Below are 16423 nucleotides of genomic sequence, written 5' to 3'. Positions count from 1 at the left end.
CAACCAGACATGCTTGATCTACTCATTTGCTGGATGCAGAGTTCAACAGAGTTCAAGTGAAGGTCAAGCAAATCATAGAGAAAGCAGACTATTGCAATCATCTCTGATGGGTGGTCGAATGTTTGTGGGCAAAGAATAATTAACTACATCATCTCCACCCCTCAACCAGTATTCTACAAGAGCACAGACACAAGGGACAACAGACACACCGGTCTCTACATTGCAGATGAGCTGAAGGCAGTCATCAATGACCTTGTACCACAGAAGGTATTTGCACTGGTGACAGACAATGCTGTGAACATGAAGTCTGTTTGGTCTAAAGTGGAGGAGTCCTACCCTCATATCACACCCACTGGCTGTGCTGCTCATGCATTGAATCTGCTCCTCAAGGATATCTTGGCACTGAAAACAATGGATACACTCCACAAGAGAGACAATGAAATGGTCAGGTATGTGAAGGGTCATCACGTTATAGTAGCAATCTGCCTCACCAAGCAAAGTGAGAAGAATAAGAGCACCACATAGAAGCTGCCCAGCAACACCCGTTGGGGTGGTGTTGTCATCATGTTTGACAGTCTCCTGGAGGGGAAGGAGTCTCTCCAAGAAATTGCCATTTCACAGTCTGCCGATATGGACAGCCCCATCAAGAGTATTCTCCTGGATGATGTATTTTGGGAGAGAGTGGTAAGCAGCCTGAAACTCCTGAAACCTATAGCAGTAGCCATTGCATGGATTGAGGGAGACAATGCCATCCTGTCTGATGTTCAGACTCCACTTGCAGATGTAAGAGAAGAAATCCGTACTGCCCTGCCCACTTCACTGTTGCTCCAATCAGAGGAAACTGCAGTTCTGAAATACATCAAAAAGCGTGAAGACTTCTGAAGCCCATACATGCCGCAGCGTACATGTTTGACTCCAAGTATGCTGGCAAGAGCATCCTGTCTGGTGCAGAGATCAACAACGCCTATGGTGTCATCACTACCGTGTCTCGCCACCTTGGCCTGGTTGAGGGCAAGGTTCTTGGCAGTCTGGCGAAGTACACTTCCAAGCAAGCGCTTTGGGATGGAGATGTAATATGGCAGTCGTGCCAACATCTCATCAGTCAACTGGTGGAAGGGACTTTGTGGATCTGAGGCTCTTTCCCCTGTTGCCTCCATCATCCTCCAAATCCCACCAACCTCAGACGCCTCGGAGCGCAACTGGTCCTTGTTTGGGAACACACACACACACCAAAGCACGCAACAGGCTGACCAATACAAGGGTTGAAAAATTGGTGGCCATCCGTGCAAATTTGAGGCTTTTTAAGCCTGATAACGAGCCATCCTCAAGGTTGGAAAGTGACAGTGAAGATGAGGCCTCAGAGTCTGATGTTCAAGAGGTGGACATTGAGGAGGTCCAGGGAGAAGACATGGAAGCCTGAGAGGAACACAACCAAAGCTTTAGTTTCTAGACTATCATTTTACAGATGTATGTTGAAAACGTTTTTGGGAGATGTGATGGATCATTGGGGATCATTCAATATTCCCTTTCTTTTGTTGTTCAGTGAAATCGGCCCATGTGAAGAGTCAACTCATTTAATTAAAATAAATTTCGTAACTAAATAGTTTTAAAAATAATTTTCAATTATGTCTACATATGAACTAATGATGGCGCCGGAGGGTAGGGCTGCCGGCTTATCGGCTCTCAACCAATCATGCTATTTTGTTTGTTTTTTCGCGTTGTTCGTAACTTGTTTTGTACATAATGTTGCTGCTACTGTCTCTTATGACCGAAAAGAGCTTCTGGACATCAGAACTGGGATTATTCACCTCAAATTGGACGAGGAGTTCTTCTTCAATGAGTCAGACGTGCAGGATATACTGCAGACACCAAACCAGGAGAAGGAAACTGAGAATGAGGCAAAAGATCAGGGTGCCTTGCAGGGATCAGGTGACAAGTGGCTAATCTGCCCTTGACTTCCGTTCCGCTAGCTAACGTTCAATCTCTGGAAAATAAATAGGACGAACTGAAAGCACGTATATTCTAACAACGGGACATTGAAAACTGTAAAATGTTATTTTTCACCGTGTCGTGGCTGAACGACAACGTCAAGAACATACAGCTGGCGGGTTATACACTCAATCGGCAAACAGAACAGCAGCCTCTGGTAAGACACGAGGCGGGGGCTTATGCATTTATGTAAACAACAGCTGGTGCACGATATCTAAGGAAGTCTCAAAGTCTTGCTCGCCTGAGGTAGAGTATCTCTTGATAAGCTGTAGACCACACTATCTACCAAGAGACTTTTTATCTGTATTTTTCGTAGCTGTCTACATACCACCACAGAGTGAAGTTGGCACTAAAACCACACTCAATGAGCTGTATACCGCCATAAGCAAACAGGAAAACGCTCATCCAGAGGCGGCGCTCCTAGTGGCCGGGGAATTTAATGCAGGGAAACTTAAATCAGTTTTACCGAATTTCTATCAGCATGTTAAATGTGCATCCAGAGGGAAAAAAATTATAGACCACCTTTACTCCACACACAGAGACACCACACAGAGACACGTACAAAGCTCTCCCTCGCCCTCCATTTGGCAAATCTGACCATAACTCTATCCTCCTGATTCCTGCTTACAAGCTAAAATTCAAGCAGGAAGCACCAGTGACTTGGTCTATAAAAAAGTGGTCAGATGAAGCAGATGCTAAACTACAGGACTGTTTTGCTAGCACAGACTGGTATATGTTCCGTGATTCTTCCGATGGCATTGAGGAGTACACCATATCAGTTACTGGCTTTATCAATAAGTGCATCGAGGACGTCGTCCCCACAGTGACTGTACGTACATACCCCAACCAGAAGCCATGGTTTACAGGCAACACTCGCACTGAGCTAAAGGATAGAGCTGCCGCTTTCTAACGCTATGCCCTCCAATGAACCATCAAACAGGCAAAGCATCAATACAGGACTAAGATTGAATCGTACTACACCGGCTCCGACGCTCATCAGATGTGGTAAGGCTTGCAAACTATTACAGACTACAAAGTGAAGCACAGTCGGGAGCTGCCCAGTGACACGAGCCTACCAGGCGAGCTAAATAACTTCTATGCTCGCTTCGAGGCAAGTAACACTGAAACATGCATGAGAGCATCAGCTGTTACGGATGACAGTGTGATCACGCTCTCCGCAGCCGATGTGAGTAAGATCTTTAAACAGTTCAACATTTACAAGGTTGCTGGGCCAGACAGATTACCAGGATGTGCACCCCGAGCATGCGCTGACCAACTGGCAAGTGTCTTCACTGACATTTTCAACCTCTCCCTGTCTGAGTCTGTAATACCAACATGTTTCAAGCAGACCACCATAGTCCCTGTGCCCAAGAACACTAAGGTAACCTGCCTAATTGACTACCGACCCGTAGCACTCACGTCTGTAGCCATGAAATGCTTTGAAATGATGGTCATGACTCACATCAACACCATTATGCCAGAAACCCTAGACCCACTCCAATTTACATACCGCACCAACAGATCCATAGATGATGCAATCTCTATTGCACTCCACACTGCCCTTTCCCACCTGGACAAAAGGAACAACTATGTGAGAATGCTATTCATTGACTACAGCTCAGTGTTCAACACCATAGTGCCCTCAAAGCTCATCACTAAGCTAAGGACCCTGGGACTAAATACCTCTCTCTGCAACTGGATCCTAGACTTCCTGATGGGCCGCCCCCAGGTGGTATGGGTAGGTAACACATCCCCCACGCTGATTCTCAACACGGGGGCCCCCGTAGGTTAAGTCCTGAGATTACAGACTAGTACTAAAACACTTGAAGTAGGCATTCTAGAGTTAAGTCAACAAGTTACTATATCATTGTCCCCTCCTGTACTCCCTGTTCACTCATGACTGCACGGCCAGGCACAGCTCCAACACCATCATTAGGTTTGCCGATGACACAACAGCGGTAGGCCTGATCACAAACAACAATGAGACAGCCTATAGGGAGGAGGTCATAGGCCTGACCGTGTGGTGCAAGGAGAACAACCTCTCCCTCAACGTGATCAAGACTAAAGGAGATGATTGTGGACTACAGGAAAAGGAGGACCGAGCACGCCCCCATTCTCATCGGCGGAGCTGTAGTGGAGCAGGTTGAGAGCTTCAAGTTCCTTGGCGTCCACATCACCAACAAACTAACATGGTCCAAGCACACTATGACAGTCGTGAAGAGGGCACGACAAAACCTATTCCCACACAGGAGACTGAAAATATGTGGCATGGGTCCTCAGCTGCACCATCGAGAGCATCCTGACGGGTTGCATCACTGCCTGGTATGGCAACTACTCGGCCTCCGACCGCAAGGCACTACAGAGTGCGTATGGCCCAGTACATCACCGGGGCCAAGCTTACTGCCATCCAGGACCTCTATACCAGGCGGTGTCAGAGGAAGGCCCTAAAAATTGTCAAAGACTCCAGCCACCCTAGTCATAGACCGTTCTCTCTGCTACATCACGGCAATCAGTACCAGAGCACCAAGTCTAGGTCCAAGAGGCTTCTAAACAGCTTCTACCCCCAAGCCACAAGACTCCTGAACAGCTAATCAAATAGCTACCCAGACTATTTGTACCCCCCACACATATGCTGCTGCAACTCTCTGCTATTATCTATGCATAGCCACTTTAACAACCCTACCTGCATGTACATAATTACCTCAATACCGGTGCCCCCGCACCATCGACTCTGTACCGGTACCCCTTGTATATAACCCTGCTATTGTTATTTATTGCTGCTCTTTAATTATTTCTTTTTCTTATATCTTACTTTTCTTTTTGGTATTTTCTTAAAACTGCATTGTTGGTTAAGGGCTTGTAAGTAAGCATTTCACTAAGGTCTACACCTGTTCTATTCGGCGCATGTGACATATCAAGTTTGATTTGATAAGGTAAAAGTTTTATGTTTCTGTCTCCATATGATACGGTAAATATACAAGGCCAGATATACACTGGAGTTGCTTACCAAGATGACATTGAATGTTGCTGAGTGGCCTAGTTACAGTTTTGACTTAAATCTTGAAAATCTAAGGCAAGACTTGAAAATGGCTGTCTAGCAATGATCAACAAACAACTTGACAGAGCTTGAAGAATAAACCAAATAATAATGTGCAAATACATACAATCCAGGTTTGCAAAGCTCTTAGAGACTTACCCATAAAGACTCACAGCTGTAATCACTTCTACAAAGTATGGACTCAAGAGTGTGAATACTTATGTAAATAAAACATTTCTGTATTTAATTTTCAATACATTGTGGAATATGTGGAATAAGTCAAGGGGTATGAATAATTGAATTTAAATTTTCGTTTTCTCTGACATGCGACAACTTGAAAATTACCATATCTAAGTGTTCATACCATCATAGAATGTTTGGGAACGACATAGAGTAAGGTATTTGTGAAAATTCTATAGCAATATAGAGGGGGAAGGCAGCCGTGCTTTTTGACAATCAATAGACACTGCAGTAAATAAAACCTAACAAACATCTGTCTTGCCCAGGACCGGACTCTACACAGACCGGTGCGCAATAGCCAATCAGAGCTACAGTAGGCCTATATGCAAATAAGCCATTTGTCACAAGGGCCTGCCATCATTCACTTTGACTGTGTGTTTAAAGGCTGTAGCAACAGCATGCCATTAGATCTTTAGGCAGCATTTGCCAAAAAGCCACAAAATACAACTGAATGGATTTCTGCAAATATGTAAAATACCACAGGAGTTCTGTTACATTTGGGAACTTTACAGTCAAACAAGCATGAAAAGGTTGGCTCGCTCTCCCTCAGTTGCCTATGCACATCAACAAGATCAACAACTAATGTTAGCCAGAACCAGATGAGCTCAAATCTAATGAGGGAATAGTAGATAAACCCTCTCAAACTTTTTCACCAAAATTGCACTGATAAACAATGGGGAAAGAGTAGCTGGCTTGCCCTTCTGCAGCTTGCCTGCTTGTCCCAACCCACTTGTAATAATTGAATGGGAACTTGCCTGCTTCCCTGCCTATTTGATCGATGCCAAATACATTTGATTGACAACTAAGAGATATGCTAACTGTGGATAACAATCATTCAAGTTCAGAATCGCTAGCTAGCAAAGTGATTCACATTTCTTACTAGCTAACCAAATGACACCTAGAACTCTAGCTGTAGCCACAGACAAAGATATGAGGGGGAAAAGTCGGTCTCTCACCCACTCACCCAATGACACGTCATCCTCCCAGAAGCTAGCTAACGTTAGGCTGCATGTTTTAAGCTTGCTAAATAAATTTCTACATAAATAGATAAGCTAGCCTATTAGCCACGTTGTGATCATTGCCCTTGCTAGTTTCATTGTATTAACATTCTCAGCCTTGGTTACACCCGTCCGTTTTTGTTAAAAATATTTTGTCATTAAAACTGAATCCCGAATGGCTGGAGGCAGCAAATAATGTACCAGGCAAGCTGAGATTTAGAACCTGATAGCAATATTTGTTGGACTACCAAGAAATGTATTGCTGAATTACAGTACATTGATCATGCATTAAACTGTATCCATATATTCGGCCAACTATGCCTTACTCTCCAGTTAAATAAATAAAAACTCTACGTCATGGAATGTTGAGTCAAATAGAACCTACTTTTAAAACCTCTTATAAAGTTGGTTTTGTAGCATAAACTGGGAACTTGATCTTTTTGACTGATATATCATAATATGATATCGGTTCGTTTCATATATGACACGGTGTCAGTTCCACTTTAAGTCTTAGCTAAAAGCCAAGGAGCCCAAACCCTCACTCAATGGCTACGTCACAATTATCCACCCTTTTCCTGAAGTGTGCACTTGCACACCTTCTCAAATGATGCTCACAGACACGCACACAGACGGGTATGGGTCACGAACTCACACAAACACTGGATCAAATGACATCACCACTCTTTACGAGGCAGCTAGTTAGCTTATAGTCTATCTACAGTCTAAAGCTCCACACACACACACACGTCGCCCACTGCCCAACAGAACCTTACGTCTTCCCAAAACTCAATTAAAGAGGATGAGGATGAGGAGAAAGAGTCCTGATGTAGCAGAACATGGAAGCATGGAGAAGCAAATTAAAACAAGATGTGAAATATTCATACAAATTAAAATAAATCAATAAAAGAAAATGAATGTTGTGAACAAAATCAATGTTTTTTAAGTGAAGGAAGGAACAGCCACTCACAAAAAAATGTATACAAATAAGGTTGATTAAAGAATGAATCTAATATTTAAATGATTCAGAGACAATGGAATTCAGAACAGATTATTTAGGTTACTTACATCGAACTGGTCCAGGGCTGAGGTGGGGGCGTTGAGGAAGGCAAGGAAAGAGTTCTGGGAGTCCTGGTGTTTCACACCTACAGAAGACAACCACACCAGACAACCATCACATCAGCATGCTGTACGGTGAAGTGGCTTTAGCACAGAGAAAATGGAAAACTGTGGCGCTCTCTCGGCTCCCGCTCTCCCATTTCTTAGTTGGTCCAGTTATTCCATAGAAAAACTAAAAGGTTGTCACTCAAATAGAATACATGGAGTGGAGAGGAGTAACACAGGTCAGAGGTGATGGTTCCAGTCTCACCTCTACGCAGGCGGAACTCCTCTGTATCCTTCTTCAGCCTCTCCATCTCAGCCAGCAGGTCCTGGTTCTTAGTCTCCGACTCCTGCAGTTTACTGAGGAGAGAGGAGGATGGAGGAACAAGAGAATGTCAACAAGGTCAAATCAGATCATGCAAGCGTAACAGAGCAATGGTGGTTCAGACCCATGTTCCCTTTGCAAAAATAAAGATTCAGTGTATTCTCAGTGTAGTTCTCAGACTAAGTAAGAGCTTAAAAGTAGAAGTAAGTAAGAGCAGCAGTGGACGCACCACTCAGTGGAGATGTTGGAGGCCTTGACTTTGTTCAGTTCGTCCTGGATGGTCTGTTTGGCTCTGATCTCAGCGTCCAGGGCAGACTGCAGCTCCAGACGGGCCGACATGTCCAGCTTAGCAAACCTCCGCACCTTCCACGGCATGTCCTGCTGTAGGGGGAAGGGAGAGAGCGAGAGAGAGCGCGAGACAGAGGTAAAGAAAGAAGGGAAAGTTCAATGCAGATGTGAGGTGTGTGTGTGTGTGTGTGTGTGTGTGTGTACAGTGCGTTCGTAAAGTATTCAGACCCCTTGACTTTTTCCACATTTTGTTACGTTACAGCCATATTCAAAAAAAATATCCTTATCAATCTACATATAATGATAGACATTTTTGCAAATGTATTAAAAATAAAAAACTGAAATATCTTATTTACGTAAGCATTCAGACCCTTTGCAATGAGACTCGAAATTGAACTCAGGTGCATCCTGTTTCCATTGATCTTGATTGGAGTCCACCTGTGGTAAATTCAATTGATTGGACATGATTTGGAAAGGCACACACCTGTCTATATAAGGCCCCACAGTTGACAGTGCATGTCAGAGCAAAAACCAAGCCATGAGGTCAAAGGAATTGTCCGTAGAGCTCAAAGACAGGATCTGGATAATGGTTGAAGGTCCCCAAAAACACAGTGGCCTCAAAAATTCTTAAATGGAAGAAGTTTGGAACTACCAAGAGAGCCACCCAACCAAACTGAGCAATCGGAGGAGAAGGGCCTTGGTCAGGGAGGTGACCAAGAACCCAAAGGTCACTCTGACAGAGCTCTAGAGTTACTCTGTGGAGATGGGAGAACCTTCCAGAAGGACAACCATCTTTGCAGCCCTCCACCAATCAGGCCTTTATGGTAGAATGGCCAGACGTAAGCCATTCCTCAGTAAAAGGCACATGGAGTTTGCCAAAAATGCACCTAAAGACTCTCAGACCACGAGAAACAAGATTCTCTGGTATGATGACACCAATATTGAAATCTTTGGCCTGAATGCCAAGCGTCACCTCTGTAGGAAACCAGGCACCATCCCTTCGGTGAAGCATGGTGGGGGCAGCATCATGCTGCGGGGATGTTTTTCAGCGGCAGGGTCGAGGCAAAGATGAACGGAGCAAAGTACAGAGAGATTCTTGATGAAAACCTGCTCCAGAGCGCTCAGGACCTCAGACTGGGGCGAAGATTCACCTTCCAACAGGACAACGACCCTAAGCACACAGCCAAGACAACGCAGGAGTGGCTTCGTGACAAGTCTCTGAATGTCCTTGAGTGGCCCAGCCAGAGCCTGGACTTGAACCCAATCTAACATCTTTGGAGACATGAAAATAGCTGTCCAGCAACGCTCCCCAACCAACTTGTCAGAGCGTGAGAGGATCTACAGAAAATAATGGGAGAAACTCCCCAAATACAGGTGTGCCAACCTGTTTGTGCATTGTCATTATGGGGTATTGTGTGTAGATTGAAGAATTCATGTTTTTAGAATAAGGCTGTAACCTAACAAAATGTAGAAAGTCAAGGGGTCTGAATACTTTACGAAGGCACTGTGTACGTATATATAAGTATACGTCTCACCGTAGCCCTGGCTCCCAGGCTGGTGTTCCTCAGGCCCTCCAGTTCTTCAGTCATCTTACTGGCCAGAGCCTGGAGATAGCCTCGTGTATCCTTCTCATCGCTCACCCTGGAACACACACACACACACACACACACACACACACACACACACACACACACACACACACACACACACACACACACACACACACACACACACACACACACACACACACACACACACACACACACACACACACAATCCACATTATGCACAAACAAACCATAACATACACTCACATCATTATACAAACACTCACAATCCTGTTTGGCGCACACACACCCTAGTTAGTCCTAGGCATCACACTTATCACTCCATGTACCAGACCTTATACATGAACTCAGGTTGACCCTGTCACACAGTCAATAAATACAGAGAGATTCTATGGGTTTGGGCTCTGATCAAAAGTAGTGACCTGAATAGGCAATATGGTGCCATTTGGTACAGCTTCTATGTGTAAATACATGCCGGGTTGTGAATAGGCTTCCTCCAGTCCCAGTCACAACCTCCCTGGTCTGTACATACACATTTCCCCCACTAGAGGTCCCTGTGGTCCGGCAGGTAGCCTTGCGGTTAGAAAGTTGGGCCAGTAACCGAATTCTTGCAAGTTCGAATCCCCGAGCCAACAAGGAGAAAAATCTGTTGTTCTGACCCTGGGCAGATTCAGAAGGGTTGAGTCCCTGTCTATGACCCCACTCTCAGAGGGAGTCTCAGATCCCTGTCCATGACCCCACTCTCAGAGGAAGTCTCAGATCCCTGTCCATGACCCCACTCTCAGAGGAAGTCTCAGATCCCTGTCCATGACCCCACTCTCAGAGGGAGTCTCAGATCCCTGTCCATGACCCCACTCTCAGAGGGAGTCTCAGATCCCTGTCCATGGCCCCACTCTCAGAGGGAGTCTCAGATCCCTGTCCATGGCCCCACTCTCAGAGGGAGTCTCAGATCCCTGTCCATGACCCCACTCTCAGAGGAAGTCTCAGATCCCTGTCCATGACCCCACTCTCAGAGGGAGTCTCAGATCCCTGTCCATGACCCCACTCTCAGAGGGAGTCTCAGATCCCTGTCCATGACCCCACTCTCAGAGGAAGTCTCAGATCCCTGTCCATGACCCCACTCTCAGAGGGAGTCTCAGATCCCTGTCCATGACCCCACTCTCAGAGGGAGTCTCAGATCCCTGTCCATGACCCCACTCTCAGAGGGAGTCTCAGATCCCTGTCCATGACCCCACTCTCAGAGGAAGTCTCAGATCCCTGTCCATGACCCCACTCTCAGAGGGAGTCTCAGATCCCTGTCCATGACCCCACTCTCAGAGGGAGTCTCAGATCCCTGTCCATGGCCCCACTCTCAGAGGGAGTCTCAGATCCCTGTCCATGACCCCACTCTCAGAGGAAGTCTCAGATCCCTGTCCATGACCCCACTCTCAGAGGGAGTCTCAGATCCCTGTCCATGACCCCACTCTCAGAGGGAGTCTCAGATCCCTGTCCATGACCCCACTCTCAGAGGAAGTCTCAGATCCCTGTCCATGACCCCACTCTCAGAGGGAGTCTCAGATCCCTGTCCATGACCCCACTCTCAGAGGGAGTCTCAGATCCCTGTCCATGACCCCACTCTCAGAGGGAGTCTCAGATCCCTGTCCATGACCCCACTCTCAGAGGAAGTCTCAGATTCCTGTCCATGACCCCACTCTCAGAGGAAGTCTCAGATCCCTGTCCATGACCCCACTCTCAGAGGGAGTCTCAGATCCCTGTCCATGACCCCACTCTCAGAGGGAGTCTCAGATCCCTGTCCATGACCCCACTCTCAGAGAGAGTCTCAGATCCCTGTCCATGACCCCACTCTCAGAGGGAGTCTCAGGGGGAGTGTGTACATTTCCATTTCACACCTCTCACTTGTACAGTTTACCCACTTGTACTTGCAGTGAAACAGGTCAAATATAAGCACCTCCTATTGGGCTGGCGGGTAGGAGCATTGGCCCAGTCACCGAAAGGTTGCTGGATCGAATCCCTGAGCTGACAAGGTAAAAATCTGTTGTTCTGCCCCTGAACAGATTCAGAGGGGTTGAGTTAAATGCGGAAGACACATTTCAGTTGAATGCATTCAGTTGTACTGACTAGGTCTCCTCCTATTGGTCCATAAAGGAGCTCTGAGACACACTCGTCCTGTTTCTCCTACTGCAGTGGCCTGGAGTGGCAGGCAGGGGGCACCATTCATCGCTGCTTCAGTTCACTGGTACAGTGTGCATGTATGTGTGATATGTGCAAATTGCCTGTCAGGCAAGAGAGCCAAGCAGCAGTAGCTAGGTATTGCTCTTGGTCTCCTCTCTCTCTTTCTTTCTTTCTGTCACTCTCTATCAGCTGTTGTAGACAGCTTCTCTGAATGGAGAAGAGATTGTAAAGACCAATAAATCATCTGTATGACCTTTGAAATATTTGGGGACCTTTGCACCTCTTTGCTGGATTGTGGATCCAAATAAAGTATTCAAAATGTGCGTGCGTGCGTGCGTGCGTGCGTGCGTGCGTACGTGCGTGCGTGCGTGCGTGCATGTATGTATGTATGTATGTATGTATGTATGTATGTATGTATGTAAGTATAGTACGTGTGTGTAAGCAAGCCTGCGCGCACGTGTGTTTGAGAGTGAATGTATGTCCTGTATACATGTCTCTGTCACTCACCACTGGATAATCTCAGTGATCTGGGCCTCCCAGTGAGCAGCACTCTCCTTCTTGTCAGCCAGCTCCCTCATCTCCTCCTCCAGCTGTCTGTTGCTACTGCTCAGCTTCTCAAACATAGGCGTCAGCTAGAGGGAGAGGAGAGGACAGAGGAGAGGACAGAGGAGAGGAGGGAGAGGACAGAGGAGAGGAAGGAGAGGACAGAGGAGAGGACAGAGGAGAGGAGGGAGAGGACAGAGGAGAGGACAGAGGAGAGGAGGGAGAGGACAGAGTCAATCAGAGCCATAGATATTATACAGAGTGTGGTAATTTGCAGCGATGTTTCAAGGGCATCTTATAGAGCTCCTCTATTATAGAATGGTCTGCCGATCCATGTGAGACAGACTCAGTCTCATCAGAAAGTCTTAGGATTGAGTGTAGTTTGGCCCAGGGGGTAACTTTGGATGGTGCCAATGTACCCCGACCCCCCCCCCCAGTCTCAGTCCCCAATATTTATGCTGCAATAGTCTATGTGCCTAGGGGCTAAGGTCAGTCTGTCCTATCTGGTGTCCTGAGTGATCCATCAAGTTCTCCTCCCCCTCCCTCCCTCTCTATGTCTCTCCTCCCGGAGGACCTGAGCCCTAGGATCATGCCTCAAGACTATCCGGCCTGACGACACCTGGCTGTCCCTGTCCCCAGTCAAACCAGTAGTGCTGCTAATCTAGTTCTGCTGTAGTTATGGAACCCTGACTTGTTTCACCGGACATGCTACTTGGTCCCGGAACTACTAATTATGTCTCTCCCGGAAATGCTGTCTCAACCTCTGAATGCTCGGCTATGAAAAGCCAACTGACATTTATACCTGAGGTGCTGACCTGCTGCTCCCTCTATAACCACTGTGGTTATTATTTGACCCTGCTGGTCATCTATGAATATTTGAACATATTGAAGAACGATCTGGCCTAAATGGCCATGTACTATTATAATCTCCACCCAGCACAGTCAGAAGAGGACTGGCCACCCCTCAGAGCCTGGTTCCTCTAGGATTCTTCCTACATTCCTGCCTTTCTAGGGAGTTTTTCCTACCCACTGTGCTTCTGCCTCTGCATTGCTTGGTCTTTGGGGTTTGAGGCTGGGTATCTGTGAAGCACTTTGTGACAACTGCTGAAAGGGCTTTATAAAATACATTTGATTGATTGATTGATTGATGACAGGGTAAGGAAAGGTAGGGAAGAGGAAGAGTGGGGGAGGAGGGGAGGGCAGAGGGAGCAAGAGTGGGGGAGGAGGGGAGGGCAGAGGGAGCGAGAGAGGGAGGAGGGGAGGGCAGAGGGAGCGAGAGAGGGAGGAGGGGAGGGGGAGAGGAAAGCTCCTTGACAGTTGCAGAGGGAGTGTGTTTTCCTGTAATGGTTTGACAGTAAGAAATTCATTCCGGTTCATATTGCTACTATCAGATAAGTGGCAAGATGGTTGTTGGTTGTAAAACAGTTTGAAGGATAATTTAAACAGGCTAAACATAATATTTGCAAGGTAAGATTCCATTTTTTAACCTCACATTTATAGGATCTCTCTCCAAATGGAAACAGCTACCTTTAGAAGGTTATACAACCGTAAATCATCTGATCCTTGTATTCTGGCTTTCATACTGAAGGTACTGTATGTGAAACAACAGAATCAAATGGGTCAGTGTCCCAAATGGCACCCCATTCCCTATATAGTGCACTACTTTTGAACAGACCCTTATGGGCCCTGTTGAGAAGAAGTAAATAGGGTGCCAATTTGTCTGCATACCAGATGTTCTTCTCACTACCCCTCCCTGGCAGGTTGTGTTCAGGAAGGCTTGGGGAATGTTCTTCTCACTACCCCTCCCTGGCAGGTTGTGTTCAGGAAGGCTTGGGGAATGTTCTTCTCACTACCCCTCCCTGGCAGGTTGTGTTCAGGAAGGCTTGGGGAATGTTCTCTCACTACCCCTCCCTGGCAGGTTGTGTTCAGGAAGGCTTGGGGAATGTTCTTCTCACTACCCCTCCCTGGCAGGTTGTGTTCAGGAAGGCTTGGGGAATGTTCTTCTCACTACCCCTCCCTGGCAGGTTGTGTTCAGGAAGGCTTGGGGAATGTTCTCTCACTACCCCTCCCTGGCAGGTTGTGTTCAGGAAGGCTTGGGGAATGTTCTCTCACTACCCCTCCCTGGCAGGTTGTGTTCAGGAAGGCTTGGGGAATGTTCTTCTCACTACCCCTCCCTGGCAGGTTGTGTTCAGGAAGGCTTGGGGAATGTTCTTCTCACTACCCCTCCCTGGCAGGTTGTGTTCAGGAAGGCTTGGGGAATGTTCTTCTCACTACCCCTCCCTGGCAGGTTGTGTTCAGGAAGGCTTGGGGAATGTTCTTCTCACTACCCCTCCCTGGCAGGTTGTGTTCAGGAAGGCTTGGGGAATGTTCTTCTCACTACCCCTCCCTGGCAGGTTGTGTTCAGGAAGGCTTGGGGAATGTTCTTCTCACTACCCCTCCCTGGCAGGTTGTGTTCAGGAAGGCTTGGGGAATGTTCTTCTCACTACCCCTCCCTGGCAGGTTGTGTTCAGGAAGGCTTGGGGAATGTTCTTCTCACTACCCCTCCCTGGCAGGTTGTGTTCAGGAAAGGGAATGCTCCCTGTTTTCCATGGATGCTATCAACTTCAAGGCACTCAGTCTTTTCTTCATATTTAATAGGAAATACCACAAAAACAAACAGCACTTTTAGTCCAATATATCACAACTCCTACAAAAATATTTTGCTTGGGAAATTCCATTTCTCATTCCCATATTTCCCGCTTCCAAAGTCAATAGTTTGGGATCCAACGGGACGTTGCATTTGCCTGTTTAGGATACCGTGGTCTGTTTTGAAGGTGGATATTGAACAGTGATTATATTGGCTTTACCAGGAGAGAAGGTTGGTGGCGGCAGTTACCTCAGGTCAGGGTGTGTGTGTGTGTGTGTGTGTGTGTGTGTGTGTGTGTGTGTGTGTGTGTGTGTGTGTGTGTGTGTGTGTGTGTGTGTGTGTGTGTGTGTGTATGTGTGTGTGTGTGTGTGTGTGTGTATGTGTGTGTGTGTGTGTGTGTGTGTGTGTGAGAGAGAGGGGGTTACCTCAGGTCAGGGTGTGTGTGTGCGCGTATAACATCTCACCTTGTCCAGTTCATTGGAGAGTTTCCTGTTCTCCTCGGTCAGAATGACTCTCTCCCGCTCATACTTCTGCTTGTACTCCATCTCAAACTCCTCCCGCTCGCTTTGGCTGTCTCACACACACAGATATGATCCAGCATCACACACACACACACACACACACACACACACACACACACACACACACACACACACACACACACACACACACACACACACACACACACACACACACACACACACCAATAACACACTGAACCTGCTATTCAGAGAGAGTATCCAAATGTCTGTATGAACGAGGCTAGCCAGGGATGCTAAGCTAGAGGGTAGAAAAGCACATCCTGATAGCTTCCAGACTGTATGAGAGATCGTTAGAGCAATGTTGCTTCTTCGACCTGGACAGAGGCAGAGGGGGATAACACCAGTTAGATCGAAGGGACTAACACAGGAACGAGGGTCTTCTCGGGAGCTAGGTCAGGGGAGAGAAGGTAACTCAAGTTAAACCTCACTGAGTACAACAAGGTAGAGGCCAGGGTGAAATAACTATAACCATGTTTACCTCGTATAACCCTCGCTGGGAAGAAGAGGAAGAGGACAGTTAGGTATCTTTATAATATTACAGGAAGAGAGAGTAACTGTCCTACTGAATATGTCAACTCTATAGACCGGTTTCTATTCCTGGACTAAAAATCTATTTGAATGACAATATTCAAGTAAACAGACCAAACACGGCAGTTAGAGCTAAGGAACTCGAGGAGATGAATAAGGGTCTTCTCAGGAGAAAGGTTAAAATAGAAGGTAGGGTTGTCACCAGTACCGTGATACTCAGAAGAATCTTGGCAAGGAACATGAAACAGAAAATGTCTTTAGGGAAACTAAACGGTCTTATTTTGTCACATTGTTTATTTCCCAAGCTATAGCGGACAATGTCTGACATCAAGAAGGTTCTTAGAGGAGGAAAGAGTTTAGTTTGGGTTTTCCTTGTTTGCTGTGGGGAAAAAAATCAGCTATCGTAGTATCAGCAGTTATCTAAGATCAAAACACACAGCGAGTACAGCACAGTAGAGGCCATTGTGAA

At 46.6% G+C, this 16423-nt stretch overlaps 1 protein-coding gene across 1 annotated transcript in view; it reads right to left on the bottom strand.

Annotated features, from left to right (window-relative positions):
• The window catches only part of LOC120019139 (serine/threonine-protein kinase MRCK alpha-like), a 120126-nt gene that overhangs the window by 35493 nt on the left and 68210 nt on the right, over positions 1–16423 (bottom strand). The window contains exons 17-22 of the mRNA XM_038962417.1: positions 15349–15454; positions 12223–12347; positions 9511–9616; positions 7917–8065; positions 7631–7722; positions 7330–7406 (exon numbers count right to left, since the gene is read on the bottom strand). Coding sequence (XP_038818345.1) covers positions 7330–7406; positions 7631–7722; positions 7917–8065; positions 9511–9616; positions 12223–12347; positions 15349–15454 — 655 coding nt within the window. The remainder of the gene's footprint in view (positions 1–7329; positions 7407–7630; positions 7723–7916; positions 8066–9510; positions 9617–12222; positions 12348–15348; positions 15455–16423) is intronic.

This window comes from Salvelinus namaycush, chromosome 24 (genome assembly GCF_016432855.1).
Source record: "Salvelinus namaycush isolate Seneca chromosome 24, SaNama_1.0, whole genome shotgun sequence".
Classification (NCBI taxonomy): Eukaryota; Metazoa; Chordata; class Actinopteri; order Salmoniformes; family Salmonidae; genus Salvelinus; species Salvelinus namaycush.
The sequence above is the reverse complement of the archived record's forward strand: the minus strand, read 5'-3'. Positions and strand labels throughout refer to the sequence as shown.